General features: G+C 44.6%; 1 protein-coding gene and 1 pseudogene across 1 annotated transcript; both read right to left on the bottom strand.

Moving 5' to 3' along the window:
* Positions 1 to 2,615: 2,615 nt before the first annotated feature.
* Positions 2,616 to 3,917, bottom strand: LOC133913131 (LOB domain-containing protein 40-like). Its single transcript, XM_062356196.1, has one exon. The coding sequence runs from the start codon at positions 3,791 to 3,793 to the stop codon at positions 2,837 to 2,839; it is 957 nt and encodes a 318-aa protein (XP_062212180.1). The 5' UTR covers positions 3,794 to 3,917; the 3' UTR covers positions 2,616 to 2,836.
* Positions 3,918 to 7,218: 3,301 nt separating this feature from the next.
* LOC133883615 (probable histidine kinase 4) lies at positions 7,219 to 9,964 on the bottom strand (annotated as a pseudogene).
* Between the last annotated feature and the right edge of the window lie 7,297 nt (positions 9,965 to 17,261).

Raw genomic sequence — 17,261 nt, forward strand, 5'->3', positions numbered from 1 at the left:
GACGTGTGTGAACGGAGAATACCAGCTTGACACATGTCGCAAATTTAAATCACCAGCAATAAACATGGAAATTGTTCGTTAATTAAATTAATTAGGAATGCTTAATTGCTTAATTAAGATTAAAATTATATATGGATTAAATTTAACTATTTTAATCATTGAATTAAGGTTAACTAAAATCATTGAATTACATTTAATTGTTGTTTGGGGGTGACTTTGGTTGGCCGAAAGGGGGGAATTGAGAGAAAGGGTACCACCCCACTGTCTAAAGATTCTTGGCTTTGACCCCCCGAAGTCAGACCTCTACTATAAGGGGCCGCTGTTAGGGGAATGGTACCACGTCCCCCTGTTTAACTTCGGCCAACTTTGGGCAACCATAGATAAGAAGTGGCAGGGCTAACATAACAATCTTCTCTAAAGTTGTATTACAGAGAAAGAACTAAAGGGACAGCCGACGCCAAGCGAGGGACCCAAAGGTTGAGTCCTCAATCCCGAATGGTGAGGGTCGCTGGAGGTGTTGAAGGGGGCAGAGCGCTACTTGATGAGGAGTAAAGGTCTCCAAGGTGTGGATAAGGAGCGAAGGACCACCCGAGACAAGACGAATGGCTCCAAGAGAATGAGGCATAAAGAAGGCTCAAATGTGGTCAATCACTTCGTTGAAGGGACGACTTACACGTGTACTAGCAAACATATATCGCATCCTGAGATGATACAACTTGTAATAAAATAGTGACAGTAATACTCATTGAATATTTTGAGAACATACCAGAAATAGGGTACTAATGTAATATGAATTAGAGTGGTTAAGGTATGACTATAATTACCCACACCCTATTAATGTGATGGTAGGAACAATTAATATACCATAAAATATTCATTGTGTTGTGATCTTGTGATTGAGATCCTAACACCTCATGTTCCGACTTCACCCAGTTCCGCATCGGCGAAGAAGATGGAGAGAAGTAGGTCTTGAAGGTGTACTAGTGGTAGCTGATACTTGCATTTCAAAGTAGCATATATGATGCTGATTACTTGGCAACTTTTTAGCCGTGGTAGTGTTCTTATAGCACGGGCTGTAACTCAGTTAAGCTCTAGCTTGATGTCTTAAGTAGGCATGATTTGATTTCTTAAATCAATGCAACTGTGTGTATTTCCAACAGCAGTAGAACAATTTCCCTCAGCTTCTTTGTTTCGTCACTATTTTTATTTATTACCGCAGCATCCTTTGTATCATTTTACTCTTGGCATCATCTTAGAGTGGAAAAAGGTCCACCTTAAACTACGGCTTTGTTCTCGTTTCAGCCCTCAACTATATACCTGTTCACATTGCATGCACTCTGTAACTATAAAGCAAGTAAATGCTATGGATGATGTTAAATGCCATGGATGATGCGTCAGATGAGACCAAGCTTTTTGCGTCTGAAGCTCTCGAGGATGCAACACATTGAGTGACTTTTATGTGCTGTTAATCGAGGCTGCGTGGTTTGTGGCTGAAGAAAAGTCAAGAAGATTGGAGCCTAGTTGACATAAGTTCTGCTGTCTTTACCCTCTATTTTGCATTTGTTACAGCTTGAACAGTTTCAATATTGCTTGTTTGGAGCAACGCTTAATGCGTTTGTGATGCGGCTACCTTGCAGGTTAGCATGCTGGCTGCACCATAATAATAATTGGTTATTTTATTTTTTTGCAAAACTCATGCACCTATCAACTCAAGAGCACTAAGTCAGGTGTGAAAATATGTTGTTCAGTAGTACATTTTGCTTGGTAGCTCTGATCTTGTGGTTGAGTTCAGCAAAAGGAAATGCTGTATTTTATACATGCAGGAATGTTACGAGTCTTCTAAAATGGTAGATGTTATGTCGATATGATGCCTGATAGATCAGTGTTTTAGACTATGGATGAGGATTCATTGTCTTTATGTGGGGTGGAGTCACGGTGATTTCACTTCGTTGGATCTTAAAATGATGAATAAGATTTAGTGCTACAGTATTCTGTGAATAATATGTGTCATTCGCTTCACACTTATGAAGACGGGCCATCCAGTCCGACTATTATTTCTCATGAGTAAAGTTTGCGCAAATATCAGTTACAAATTTTGTTCAGATTATCGTCCATATTTCTGACTAACAAGACCAGGCTCAGGTGACAAGCTGCAAACCTGCAGCCGCGATTCTCTTTCTACGTGTGCCATAGCCCATAGCATGCTTTTGCGTGTGCCACACAGCTTCTCTTAAATATCCAAACATAATATGATTGTGTTTATAAGAGTGAACAATCCGGCTAAATTAAAGTGATTTCGTTTGTGCACATGGAAAAACTCTGAATAGATACTTTACAGGGCTCCCAAACAGGCTTATGTGACATTTAGTCAAATCGTTATTCGGTGATGCAAATAAAAAATGTAACCCGCATAAGCACTATTAAGTGAGTTTTTTTTTTCGTTTGCCCATATCAGTTTGTGCTTGTAAACATCGTAAACTATTCTCTCTTATTCTAAAAGGGAGGGACACCAACCCAAGTTACTTTAGATCACATTTTTCACTTTTGTTATTTCGTCGATTGTTGTTCGATTAAACAACTTTTGTGACAGCCACGGCCAAACATGGAAGAGTTCGTACGAAAGACATCATCACATGAGCGAGTACAGGACTGAAGAAACAAAGAACGAAATCCTACGAGGACGCTGTGCAGTCCACCTTTACAATACAAAAAGGAACGGTAAAAAAGAATAAACGAAACCTAGGAAATCTATTTTTTTTTATATGCTGTTTTCCTCCTGACACGGTACCAAAACTGCCTCACCCCTGTTAGGTGAGATGAGGAAGACACTGTCAGCTCACGCCCGCAGCTCGAACCGCAGGCCGATGAGGCTCGACGCTGCGCTCAACCCGCTCAGGTCGCAGCGCGCCGAACGCGCCTGCTGCCTCACGGCGACCGGCTCGAACCCGAGCGTCAGCTCCAGCCCAACCTCCTCTTCTTCCTCATCCGCCACCTGGCTCACCGCCGGCACATGGCTCTGCTGCTCGGCCTGGCTCACGTGGGAGCCCGCGTCCACCTCGGTGTCCTCCGACCCCTCCCGCGCCGCCATCATGTCATCGTCCTCCACGTGCTCGTGGCTGCCGGCGGACTCCTCCTCGTGGCTCAGCGCAAGGCCGTCGTCGTGCTCGTCATTACTCCCCCCGACGACCATCGGCTCAAGTTGGAGCTCCTCTGGCTGATGTTCTTGCCTCGGAGTGCAGCTGGGAGACGGGCGCTTGTTGGGCTTAGCACCACCGGCGCTGCCTTTGTGGGGCTTCGACGTGGAAGACGACGACGCGCGCTTGAACCGTGTGCGGCCCCCGCGTGCGACCCGGAGGAGGTCGGTGGCCGAGGCGGCGTCGGAGTCTTTGGCGACGTGGCGGATGTCGCAGGCCCTGCTGCCGAGAGGCGGCGGGGCGGCCTCGGACTGGGACGAGACCTGCACGACGGGCTCCCCCTTGAGCACGGCCTCGACGGCGGCCTGGCACGCCTGCCATTGGCCCGACCAGAGCAGGCCAACGGAGCCGTAGACCGGGTTGACGATGCGGCCTGCGGCCTCGTAGAGCAGGGAGCGGAAGACGGCCGGGCGGAGGTGGTCAGCGCCCGCGGCGGCGAGGAGATTGAGCAGCCCCGCGCGGCCGTAGAACTTGGCGAGGAAGACGGTGGCGTTGGCCTGCGCCTCGGGGGTCTTGATCCACTGCAGGCAGGGGCGGATGGTGCAGCCCTCGCTGCAGCCCTTGCGCAGCACCCGGCACCCGTTGCAGCTCATCCGCATCTTCGGTTTGCAGAACACTAGACTCCCTCCCACCCTATAAACTTGGCGCCGAAGTTGTTGGAGATCGATGGAAGTATTGGTGTCGATGTGAGATGATGAAAATGGTGGAGCGGGGACGAGAGAGGGTGGGCTGATTTTATAACTGGGTTGGGCGGGCGCCAGTGGTTTCGGAGAGTAGCTCAGCAAGGCGGATTCGGCGCCGCGGGGCGAAATGGATGGATGGAGCAAGAGCGTGCATGCGGGACCCACCGCGTGGTTATTTAAATAATATTGTTTTATTAAAAAATTATAAAAAAAATATTTAAAATTTGATATTTGCAAAAATAAATACTAGTCGACAATTTTTTAAATTTTTTTGATAAAATAATATTATTTTAAAAAATTCCTTCGCGTCCTATGGATGGATCCTTTCCTGGTGTACAAACTAGCGGCCGGGGATACTTGTACTGCGAGCCTGTTCTATAATGTTGTATATACTTGTACTGCAAGACCAATTGGCGATTTGCTACTGTCCCAAGTAATCGAGATGGCTTCACGAGTTCGTGGTGGGCAGCATTCGTGGTGAGCCGCATTGATGTAATCCACCAAGATGTGCTTAGGTGGCACGCAATCAGGGCGGGCGGTTCTAGTTCTCCAATTCTAGTTCAACTGGATTGGAAACAACCGAGTGAAGTTCGTTGCATGGAGATAACTCTGGCGGACCGAGCAGAAAAAAAACAGGCGGACCCCACGGCGCAGGAGAGCACATCTGACGTCAGAAGAAGATTCCTAGAGGAGGCCGCAGCGCGTGGCCTCCACGTCCGGTGGGCAGCCCGCGCGCCGGTATCTACCGCCAACACTGGAAAGAACAGAAAAGCAGCAGAAGAAAACCGAGGTTCCAGCCGGTTGGAGCGGCTCCCGGTTTTGTGGAAATCGTACAACGACGGCCCCTGTTTCCGCCTCCTCTGTGGGCGGGAGCCAATACCGTGGGCGGGTTCACTCGCAGGAGCCAGGAAAGAAACAAGGTAACCAACCCCACGCCACGCGTGTCCCTCCATGGTTTTCGGCTCTTGTGGGCCGCGCTGCGAGGTGTATTTGTGCCCACTTTATCACCTCCTCGATCTCATGCTTATCTGTTAGCAGCCACTCGGTCCTAATTCATTTGGTTTAACGATAACTGAAACTCCACTTTTCATATCAGCAATTTATTTTCTGTTACACTATAGCTGTTTAACAATAATTCTGAAAAAACATAAGGGTTGGTTAAAGTGGTTGATATATTATATTAAACCTCGAGGGCTGAATATACAGAATACAGATGGTTTGAATATCAAACAACTTTACAGATAAGATATAATTTAATTTTATCCTACCATAATAACCGAATTCTTATGTATCTTATATCATATACTCTAATATCTCTCGTAGTTGTAGTAAGAGCGTCACAGATAATGAGACTGGAGAGGAAGACAAATGACATCTCCTTATAGTCAAAACAACACGATGCAGTTGTTGTGACTGGAGAAATCAACGAGTTGCTCATGCAAATGGTAGCCTTTTGTGCCGAAGTCGAGGTAAGCGAGAGCGAGGCGAGTAGTCGCCTTCTCCTCTTGATGCAATTGCTCATCGGTAGCAGTGGACGCGGCGTGCTCCTCCCAAAAGAACTCCTCCTGGGATGCACACAGTACCTCGTAGACGGCCTCGTGGCACTTGTCGAAATCGATCTCGCCCGTGCCCCGCTGCCGCCTCCGATGCTCCCGACATTGTGCCTTTGCCGCGCGACCTTCTTCGCCACGAGGAAACGCCGATCCCGGTCCCGCGCCGGTGGCGGCGGCGACGGCACGGCAGGGGTGGGCGTGGACGATTTCTTCTTAGCGGAGGTAGACTTGGCGCTGGTAGCCACCAGGGACTTGATGTGCTTGGACGACATTGAATGTGAGAGAGGGGAGCTCAGGATGTTGGGGTGCACGTTCTTGGACACGTGCGAGAATCACACGCGTGAGGATCATGGCGACTTCGATAGCGTCCCTGCCCCACCCGATGCCGAGGCTATTGGAGAAGAAGCGGCCCTCGTCGACGATGATGAGTGTGGAGGCCGTGGTGGTGGAGACGAGCACGAAGCAAAGGGAGGTGATGTGGGGCGAGAGGCAAGCGTGGAGCGGCAAGGGGAGATCTGTAGTCGGTGAGGGGGATTTAGAAAGTGGTGATCTGGGCGGAGAAGCTAGGGGCAGGCGGCGGTTGGGGAGGGTGGCAATTTTGGGAGCGAGGCGAAGGAGCGGGGGCACTGTTTGGGAGAGTAAGCGCAATGTAGGCGTGCGGGCAAAGGAGCGATCGGACAGTATGCGTCGAGCGAACGAATAGAATGGGCAGAGGAATCTGATGGGAGCAGAGGAATATGCTGGGCGGATGGAACACCTTAAGCTATAGTTTTATATCCATGCGTTGCAACGGGCGTCAAAATTTTGTTAAATAAAAGTGGTGTGACACCATGGTAAATGTGACACAACCCTAGCAAAAGAACATTAAGGTATTGTCGCACTGAAAACAACATCAAAGTACCAAAGAGATGTACATTATACTCACATGTGGATTAACAGGTATTCATAGCAGTGCGAGCGCTTCATTTTTGCATCATATGAAAACTATAGCTTGTAAATCTAGCATTGGATCCTTAAATCCTAATATCTTCGATGTTATATCAATTGTCACCAATTGCAGCTATCTAAATGTACCAATAAGAACAACATTTTATGATCAAATTAACTAAGTTTGTTCACATAAAAAACATTAGAATATTCAGAAAAATGGTTTGGGTTTGCACATGGCATGACAAACAATTAGTAATATTCAAGTTCATCAGAATTATATAGTGGAGATTAAGAACATGATAGATAAATACAATATCCAAATGAACACTTCAAATAATGCCTTCAATACCCAGAAAATCCTTCACAGCCTTTTGATTACATGATGCAGGAGAATTAAAATACTGGATTACACACCAATACTAGGCCTCAATGAGAAATATATAAAAGGAAGATGGATCAAGATGTGTATATTTGGCAAATTTTGGATGGTAGGACTCCTAAAGAAATTCTGAAAACCTATAGCCTTTTGCTTTTGCTTTAGTTTCAGAGGAAGGGCAAAAACATGCATATTACATTTTGTTCATGTATTCCATTCAGTAGTTATTTTTTCACTCATGGTTTTGTGTTTTCTATCTAGATTAACACCTATGATTCGATGTTGCAGTTGTTGTCTTCTTTTAGGATAAGTTTATAAAATCCAATAATTTTGTGATATTACGAAATTATTTTCTAGACAAATTTACACATATGACTTTTCATGTTCCAAACTAAATATTTTGAAAGCTATTTCTAGTCAAAGTTTTTAAAGTTTGACTGAACCTTGTCCAAAACATCATGTTTTTACTCCCCGATGAGTAATTAATTGCGACATGCAACAATTGTAAATAGAAACCTGAAAAAGTGATTAATAGCATACTGCAATCATTGACAGTGTGATTCATGCCTTCAAACTATGATGTAAAATTGCATGCAAACAAGATGAAAGAAAGAAAAGGAAATGACATAGAGGAAAGGGAAACAAAAGGCCCTCAAAAGTGGAGTATTAGAAAGAGAAATCATCTAAAAAAAGGTAAGTTGTTTAGAGTAAAAAACCTGAACTTTTTTTTGATAGATTTTGGTTCAACTTTAGCTTTTGTTGCATGATTTGAGTGGTCTGTCAGATGAACTTGTACAAAAGTATGTCCCCATTTTGTGAACTGTCACAAAGTAAGATGGTACAAAAACAAAAAATCAAATGTAAACTTATGCTAGCAATGAACTTTAGTGTACTAAGTAAGCATTGTACAACGTTTTGATAAATAGTGTTGTTCCATCCATATTTAGATTAAATAGCCTTCATTGTTCATAATCATTGTTGGAAAGAAAGGTCATGCATACTTACCTTAATCGAGTTCCTCACTAAGTTTGTAATTATCTGTCGAAACCTTCCAGGATCACCCAATACGATTTCAGGAACTCTTTCAGAAAAATATATAGCAAGCTATAATTTTGCAGAGTAAAAGGAAATTAGTAAGGACAAAACAAGAGTTTAAACATGCAGGATGCATGACAACAGTGCAAAGAGCTTCATGAAAATTGGCTAAATTAAGAGATGTTGATGCAAATGATACATGGTAATGCCTTATTGCCCTGTTCTCTCTATCTAATCATTACTAAAGTGAGTTGGACTAACATCAATCCCCTTCTCTCTTGATTTGGAAGAAAATAATGAGATGGCATCATCAAGGATGGATCTTAGGTCAAATGGTACCAACTCGAGATCCAACTTGCTAGCTTCCATTTTAGCTCTGTCAAGAACTTCATTGATTAGAGATATTAATGCTTTTTCGCAGACTTGAGCAATTTGCGCATAATCCCTTCGGGTTGAATTTAGGTCTACATCTAATAGCATATCAAGCATTCCTACACAAACAATAAAAGGATTCATCATCACATATTCCTTTTATGAAAAGAGTAGCATTAACACTAAGATCAAATGTGCTGTAGGATCAAAAGAATTACTAAGGACACCATTCATGGGTGTTCTGATCTCATGAGAAACAGTTGCAAGGAACTATCATTGATAAACAAGAGTAATTTTTATTAAAAAAAGTTTGGTATTTACAAAATCAGCAACCTTGCAACTGAATTAAACCTGAGATTTGGCATATCGTAGCTTCTGCCTTTTTTTTTCAACTCTTCCATTTTTTTGGCAATCTTCCTTGACATTATCATATCGTCTCCAAGCAGCATACAATATGTAGCCCGCAAGCATCCATATAACAAAGAGACTAGAAAGTGTAGTAATTGTGGACCATGGGACATGAGATTTGTTTCTATATCTGCAAAGATTTATGTAAGATGGGATATAAAATTATATCATCTCAAAATATAATATGAGAAAATCAATCATCAGTGCAAACATTACCTGCAAAACATGTGATGCTTTCTGAATGGATTGCCAAACTCTAGCATGCAAATGTGCGATGGTAAGGTGCTACCAAGAGGAACTTCAGACCCATACATGACAAAAAGGATTTGAATTTTTTGTGACATCATAAACATTCACCACCAATTCTTGATTGTAAGCTAGCTACCTCAACAAATTTTCCACTAATGACTCTACATCAAAAGCTCCCCAAGATATCTGTGGAATAAACAGTGAAATATTATTAAAAAATAACAGCAAGGTTACCATTTTCGCCCATGATGTACTACAAATACTAATGTGAATAGTCATGTATTTATAAACCTTTGGTTTTTTGACATGGTAACACATGCAACAACTCTATTGTGGCTTTGACCATAATTTCTATTGAAGTCTGTTCTTTTTTAGTCTCACAGCCCCACTTTCAATTCTAGAGTCACTAACAATTGTTTTAGCCAATGCCCAATGAGAGCATTGCGCTTTTAGCCTTTCACCACTAAAACATAACATAATGTTGCAGAGCGTGAACAACCATAGGCAACTAACCACAAACCTTCATTGAAAAACAGAGTTGAACATCACCCTGCGGTAGCAGCAACACGATCCTCTGCCTTGGCATCAGTAGGAAGATCCACAAGATAGACAGGAAATATCAATACAACACCCAAGTGATTCGACATCAGCCGGAACGGGCACGTAAGAACCGCCTTCCTAGTTGTCCTCGACCTCAAGATGTTCTCCCGGTCCTCCTGCAGCAACATAGATAATAGACCACACGCCAAAGTTCAGAACCAACACCACCATAGAACAATCTCAACCCAAGAAATGAACAAAAGTATCACTGCAGACCTCACTGAACATCATGTTGAGCTCCTCGATGTAGGAGACGGTCTCCTGCGAGTAGATGACTGGCGTGTACTCGTCCTACACTGAGGACAACTTGTGCAGACACGAAATTAACTACAAACATAGAGCAGAAACCACTACTCGCACTGCTAGTAGAAAAGAATCAGAGCACGTATCGTGAAGCCACAAGAGGCTCACTTTGGTAGTGGAGCTCGGCGTTCGATTGACGGAGATGGTGAACTGGTCCTGCAACCTGCAGGCGTGCTCCTCGCACATTTTGATGAGCCCTTCCTCCGCTTTGCGCAGCGTCGTGCAACAAAAGCGCCAATGCAGCCCTGCCCACAACGCCATCGTTGCTAGCACCCACAGCACCGCCGCCACCCTGCTGAGCTTCACCTTCACACGCCACCTCCCCTTCCCCCTTCTTCCCCACCTCCTCCTCCACCGCCGGCACCGGCACTAGCTCCAGCGCTGACACCCCTCCTCCCACCCCCATCCCAATTCCCCACCACCACCACCATGTAGATCTTGATGGGGGCTGGATGGGCGGCGGTCGTGGGCAAGGAGGAAGCAAAATCAGAGGAGGAGATGAGGGAGCTAGAGAGGTGGGAGGCGAAGGAGGAGGACGGGGAGAGGAAGGCGAGAGCTAGCCTGAGGAGGAGGAGGATCAGGAGGGGAGGCAGAGGCAGCGACGGCGGTGACAGCAGCATGAGGAGTGGATGCGAAAAGCGCGCAACTCGTTGGGTGGACGAAGGAGGGCAGACGATACGAGCAAACATGAGCGATCAGATGAGCAGAGGAATGTCAAAGGGATATTCTAGCGAATGGATCACGCCTTACTATTTTTTTAAGTAGGAGAGAAGAAATTAGAAACACCATCTTCTTCATGCCACGTGACAAAGCCATGGGGTCAGATGGATTCACCATTTCTTTCTTTCAGGCAACTTGGGACATTATTAAGCATGATATCACGGAGGCTTTCAGAAGCATTCACAAACTACAGTTGGACAATTCAGACTCTTAAACTCAACACGCATTGCCCTCCTCCCTAAGAAATCATATTCATGTGTCCGATTATCGGCTAGCCAACAACTTTCCCAAGATCTTCTCCAAGCTGCTAGTCAACATGCTAGCACCTTTCCTCAACGACATGGTGTCTAACTATGAAAATGCTTTCATAAAAAAAGTGCATCCAGGATAATTTCCTTTACGTGCAAAATATGGTCTGACAGCTACACAAATCAAAGACCCCGGCGATCTTCATTAAACTGGACATAGTGAAGGCCTTTGACTCCCTCTTGTATTCTACTAAATGGCATCCTCAGAAATAGTTTCCAGCATGGACATGGGATCCATCAGGGCGATCCATTCTCCCCCATACTCTTCATCCTTGCTATTGACCCTTTGCATCACATCATTGAGAAGGCAATTGAGCATGGTCTTTTAGCCCCAATTGGCAATCAAGTGGTAAATATTTAGGTGTCCCTTTACACGGACAATGTGGCTATTTTTATTAACCCTAACCCAAATGAATTGTACGCCCTTCGCCTGGTGTTAAGGTCTTTTGGCCTCGTAGTAGATTTGATGACAAATCTCCAAAAATGCTTCCTTCTCCCAATTAGATGTCACGAGATCAACCCCATTTTTTTCACACAATAGTTCCTAGGGAGATCAAATATTTTCCATGTTGCTACCTGCATTACTACAAAAAGGGTCATTCGTGCCCTATTATTACTGCCTGTTCAGTTATAACCAACTATAATAAACAATCATTGTCAGTTCATAAGCTCAACCGACACATAAAAAACCAAGCTATCAAGAACTGGTAGTGATAGTGATTATCACTATTGATTCTTGTTTTGAACCAGCATTGAAACATCGCTAGCGATTCTAGCTACACATTGGCAATCATAAGTTGATTATCACTGTTGGTTTGTTTTGCTTACCGGTAGTGATGTATCAGTGCCGATTCGTAACAAGAACCGACAATGATAAGTAAGTATCACTGTCGGATGAAGTTACGAACCAACAGTGATAGCCCACTCCATGTTCAGCTTCTCTCGAAAGCCTCATAAATTAACCTCCCCAGTCGATCGCTCCCACGCACTCTCTCTCTCTCTCTCTCTCCCTCCCTCTCTCTCTCTCTATCTCTATCTATCTATCTATCTTGATCTATTCTGCCCTCTCTTTCTCCACCGCATCGCCACCGCAACCTTCTCCGCTATGGAAACCTCGCCACCATTTCTAGCCAATCAATAGTCCACCTCGCCACCATCATCTTTGGCCATTCCACCCACCCTCGTGCTTCGTCCGATGGTGAAGCTTCGACGCAACTGGACGTTTGTTTTGGTTGTACAATGACGAGTGATAGCTATGGTTTAGTAATTAGTGTGATGAAAAATAGTGATTCTAGTTTAGCAATATAAAACTTAATTAATTATGGCATGTCGCTTTCAATTTTGATCTTTTTTTTTTACCAAGATTGTGTATCATTATCGGTTCATAGCTAAAACCGGTAGTGATAAAGGATATCAATCGGCAGATTGGAGCAAAGAACCAGTAGTGATAGAAACTATTACTGTCAATTGGAGCTACGAACCAGCAGTGATAGTGAGTATCAGTGCCGGTTCCTGAGCTGACAGTGATAATCCATGATTATCTATTATTACCATTGTTGGTTCAAGAACTGGCAGTAAAGCTACTTTTGAGTTAGCAATGATGAGGGGTTTTGTAGTAGTACTGGGGTGACAACTACATACCGAATGCTAACTAAGACACACCTTCAACCACGGATTGATAAAATGGGAGCCAAGCTAGGCATCTAGAGGGGTCGACTCATGACTAAGGCTGGGCTCTTGTCTTTGATAAACTCGGCTCTTTCCTCCAGCCCAACATACCACCTCACCATTTTCCCTCTAGCCAAAGGGCGTGCTGAAAAAGCTTAATAAGGTTCAAGAGATCCTTCCTTCGAAAAGGCACGGACAACGCTCACGGTGGACACTGCTTGGTAAACTAGTCTAGATCATGTCAACCACGTAACCTCAGAGGTTTAGGCATTCTTGACCTGGAGAAATTTAGTCGTGCTCTCCACCTTTGTTGGCTATGGTTTGATTGGACCAAAACCTCCAAACCTTGGTCTAGGTCCAGCCTGCCATGCGATGCTATGGATCGGAGTTGTCACATCCCAAAACGCTAATCTCATGATTAAACATTCATAATCATCATGACATTATGTTTGTACTTATTTGTTTGGTAAATTGGGTTTAAACGTGTTCAAAAATATGTTGTAGGTGGTTTATAGACACTTAGGAAAGCCCCAAACATTTGAGAGAAGAAGAAAGGGAAGAGGGGCAAACTTAGGAAAATTCAGTAAAGGATCCCTGTCGCGGTCTGATCGGGATTTCCCGTGGTTTGACTGCCAGGGTGTAGCCACGTGGGCTTGCCATGTGGGCTTCCCGCGGTCTGACCACCACAGCACAGAGACTCCACTTAAGGAAATCGGCCCACTCTCTCTAATACTCTCACTCTCACTCATTCCTTCACCCACACTAAGAGAGAGGGAGAGACCACCTCGATGTCGACGACGACTAGAGATTGACAGAGGGAATTTCCTCGAGGTCCCCGAAGGCTTCCTCGAGCTTATCCCCTTCATCCTCTTCGTCGGAGAAGTTCCTATGCGCGTTCATCCACCTGAAGCCCCTACACCACCTTGGACCCCCGATCTCCAAATCGGAGCTTCCCCAGAGTGATCCCCTCCAATAGAAGGCTCCTCTACACTAAGATGAGATGTCCCCTACCATTTTCCCATCGTTTCTGAGCTCTAATCGATCCCCATTCCATTTAGACCCAAGCTTAACCCTATCCTAGGGCTTATCCATGGGGTATTTTTAGTTTAGCTTGGTGTGAATGTAATCCAAATAACTTTAGAAGCACTCCACTAGTCTTATAGAGTATTTTTGTACCCTTCATGGTCAAAGATTTTGCTAGAGCCTTCACCGACGGTCTCGAAAGGTGCTGCTGGCATAGTCCACGGTCTGACCGTGAGACGCCAAAACCTTTTGCAAACTGACAGTCAAACTACCACTTCCATGTTGATCTGATCGCTAGCCATTCAAGGATATATGTACTTAAGTTACCTTGTCCGAGGTTTCAAACTTTGAAACACGACACTCTATTGCACACTTTAGCATCGTTTGATTATTTATGCAATGCATTCTTGATTCGTTTAGAGAGTGTTACACTGACGGTCCAAGCGAGTGAAGGCGACAACCATCTACTTGAGTTTTGTGAGTGTTGCGCCGGATGTATCAGGCAATCGCCAGAGCAATGTGAGGAACCGTCCAAGCAGTATTCAAGTTAATCATTAGGAGGATTATTATTCATAATCCAACCTTGACGATTAACCTGAATACTATTCCAGTAGTCCCGACACGTGTTTTGTGCCTAAGGATCGAAACACATGCCTCCAACATAGTACATCACAACATAGCTTAATAAAGAGCAAGTAATAAATATTTATATTACAAAAATTAAGCATGCAACTGATTCCAACAATTTATAACAAAAGCGAGCTAGGAGGAGACAAAAACCCCTCAACTCCTACCTATCCAAAGATCTACGTAGCGGAAAGAATAAACTAGACAACAAAGAGAGTGGATCCACATGCCCTTAGGCTCCACTCCAAAGAATTGAGCTTTGGAGTAGGATGCACTACTCCTGCCCGCTACCCTAATCGGCAGGCACAAAGTAGCCGAACACCGCCCCTCCATAGCAGCCGGAGTACCTGCATCAACTTAAGGGCAGCACCCTAAGTACGAAGGTACTCGTAAGACTTACACAATATGGGTATATAATATCCCAACTCTAAGGATTGTGCATTGAGCTGTTAGCAAAAATATAAACATGCGGTTAAGTTAATTAAAACGGTAAGCAACCTAGACATATACGTGAGCAACTAACTTAACCAACATATATGAAATTACCCTGCAACTACCAACTGATCATATGAAACTGTAACCACAATAGTATCAATGTATAACAAGTGCAATCTCGACCACCTCCCACATATCCGAACCATAAACCACATATCCAAACCATATAACCGAACCAACCACGAGAACTCTATGACTGGGTGCAAATGAAACAATAGCATGCTCATGACCGAGAGCGCGGCAGTTTGAACTGTTTATAAACCCTGCAGGGGGATACTCCTGGACCCACACGACTCGAGGACCATATGTCTTGTGCCACCCGCTAAAGTGCACATAAGGGGGGGTACCCGTGTCAACCTTTCCCAACCAGCCACAACCGTTTGCGGCATGCATCGCTCGGCACAGTGGTACTAGAACTACTCCTAGAGCAAACTAGTACCACTTACAAGCCTGCCCGCTCACACCGTCGATGTTCAGGCCCCACAAAGCCACAACTGCGAAGGTATTCGGCTCTCCTTACCCTCCGGACTTTTGTCCGGACACTCCGGACTTGGGCTGAAAATGTGTTTTCGATGATTCGTCGATGGATTTAACCCCAAACTTAAATCTATGCTACATACTCCTGCGCATATACCATACCAAGGGTTCTAGACTAACTTTGTAGCTTAACCCTAAGAAAATCTTGAATACAATTCAAATTTCCATTTTCCCAGAAAGTGCAGACCCTTCGCACTTTGATGCAGAACCTCTGCACTTTTGTGGACTATCCGCACTTTTATGCGGATACTCCGCACTGCCCAGAACTTCTCTGATTTTGGAGAAAAATTTTCCAAATCGAATTGCGATATTTTCCAACTAAAGAGGAACATGTTTGAGATGGTTTATGGAGTCTAGAATTCACTCATCAACCTAGCAACTCGATTCCTAACTGAAATCTCATCTAAATCCTAATTTTGGTCCAAAACCTCAAAAACTCATGAACTTTGCTAAAACTTGAAATCAATCAACCAAATCACGAATTATTGCCATGGGGAGCCTAAGAGACTTACTCAAGATGCTTGTGAAGTTGGATGACTGTCGAGAAGTGGAGAAAATGGAGGAAAATCGAAGAACTCCGGTGTTCCTTGTGCTTCAACCAAGAACACCAAAAGACATCAAATTCGGTTTGAATCTTTCGAGAAAACAGAAATGAATTGGATGGATGAGTAGCTTATGAGCTATAGAATGCAATGGTACCACATGCATACCTTCAATCCCTCTCTTGAGCTCGGATTTTGGAAGAAATGAGAGGGAGTGAGAGCTTGAGTGGGAGGGGAGCTCCTCCTTGTGGCTGGTTGGAGCATGGTGGGGAGTGAGAGGAGTAGGTGGGAGAGAGAGAGAGAGGGAAGGTGGGGGCTGCCCACTTGAGTGGTTGGAGTGGGTGAGGTGTGGGGCCCACGTGTTAGAGAAAGGAGTCTATTTTCGCTACGAATTCAATCCTTTTCTCTCTCGGATTTCTTTCTCTCATCCAAATGATTTCAAATGAATTGCATTAGTATTCCAAATTATAATTATGCAAAATTAAACATAATGCTTAAAAATCATGATTATGCTTAATTGCGTGATTAAGGATTTAGGACGTGACAAACCTCCCCCCCATAAGAGAATCTCGTCCCGAGATTCAGTACGAGTCGGGGATAGGACAATGAGTCTAGGAACCACATTGTGAGAGATATCACGCGGGGAGATGCAGAACCTAATGCAATACTTTCATTCAACATAGTGATGAACATAGACATGCAAGAGATTCCAAATGTGCAAGATTTACGCAACGCTTACAAGCTCTCAAAAAGCTCAGGATACCCGGAGTGGATTTTATCCTCACGCTTCCAAGTTGCTTCGTCTTCCGAGTGGTTTCTCCACTGAACCTTGATGAATTTGATAGATTTACGCCTTGTCTTGCTCTCCGCTTCATCCAAGACACGGATTGGTCGCTCACAATACGACAAGTCTGGTTGCAACTCTTGGGGTGCAACATCAACGACCTCGGTCGGGACTCGGAGGCATTTCTTCAATTATGACACGTGGAACACATTATGCACAGTGGAGAGAGACGGAGGCAAGTCCAGTTGATATGACACCTCTCCATGCCGGCCAACAATTTGAAATGGTCCAACATAGCTAGGTGCCAGCTTGCCTCGGACATAGAAATGTCGGACACCTTTGAGAGGCGAAACCTTGAGATACACATAATCTCCAATTGCAAACTCGAGATCTCGGCGACGGCGATCCTGATGAGGACATACATGCTCAGGCCACCACAACTCCAGAAGTCATTCAAGGACCAGTTACTCGAGCCCGTGCACGTGAACTCAATTACGTTCTCCTGTTAAGTAACCAAGGTCCAGCTGAAGGGTGAAGAAGGAGGGCTTCATCAAGGTGCTGCGCCACCTGCATTAGGGGCTGGCCCATGTCATGTTTTGCCAAGTTTAGGAGAGAATAAAGGGGGATTGTTTCTTAAAATAGATGCTAGTGCCTGGATTAGGAAGGAATAGGAGCAGAGGCGCATGCCTTGCATGGCCCCTACACCTATTAAATCCAAGGCTGCGCCCCTCCCCTGGGTGGGTTTTCTTTTGTTTTGGTTTAGCCATTGTGCAAACACTGATCTGCAGTTGTGTCCAACGACCACCTGATAGACAGCAATTGTGAACCCCACATTTGAGCGATTTATTTACAGT

This window comes from Phragmites australis, chromosome 1, assembly GCF_958298935.1.
Source record: "Phragmites australis chromosome 1, lpPhrAust1.1, whole genome shotgun sequence".
In the NCBI taxonomy this organism is placed as follows: Eukaryota; Viridiplantae; Streptophyta; class Magnoliopsida; order Poales; family Poaceae; genus Phragmites; species Phragmites australis.

Coding starts and splice junctions, on each gene's coding strand:
- LOC133913131 (XM_062356196.1), bottom strand. CDS start 3,793: ATGCGGATGAGCTGCAACGGGTGCCGGGTGCTGCGCAAGGGCTGCAGC.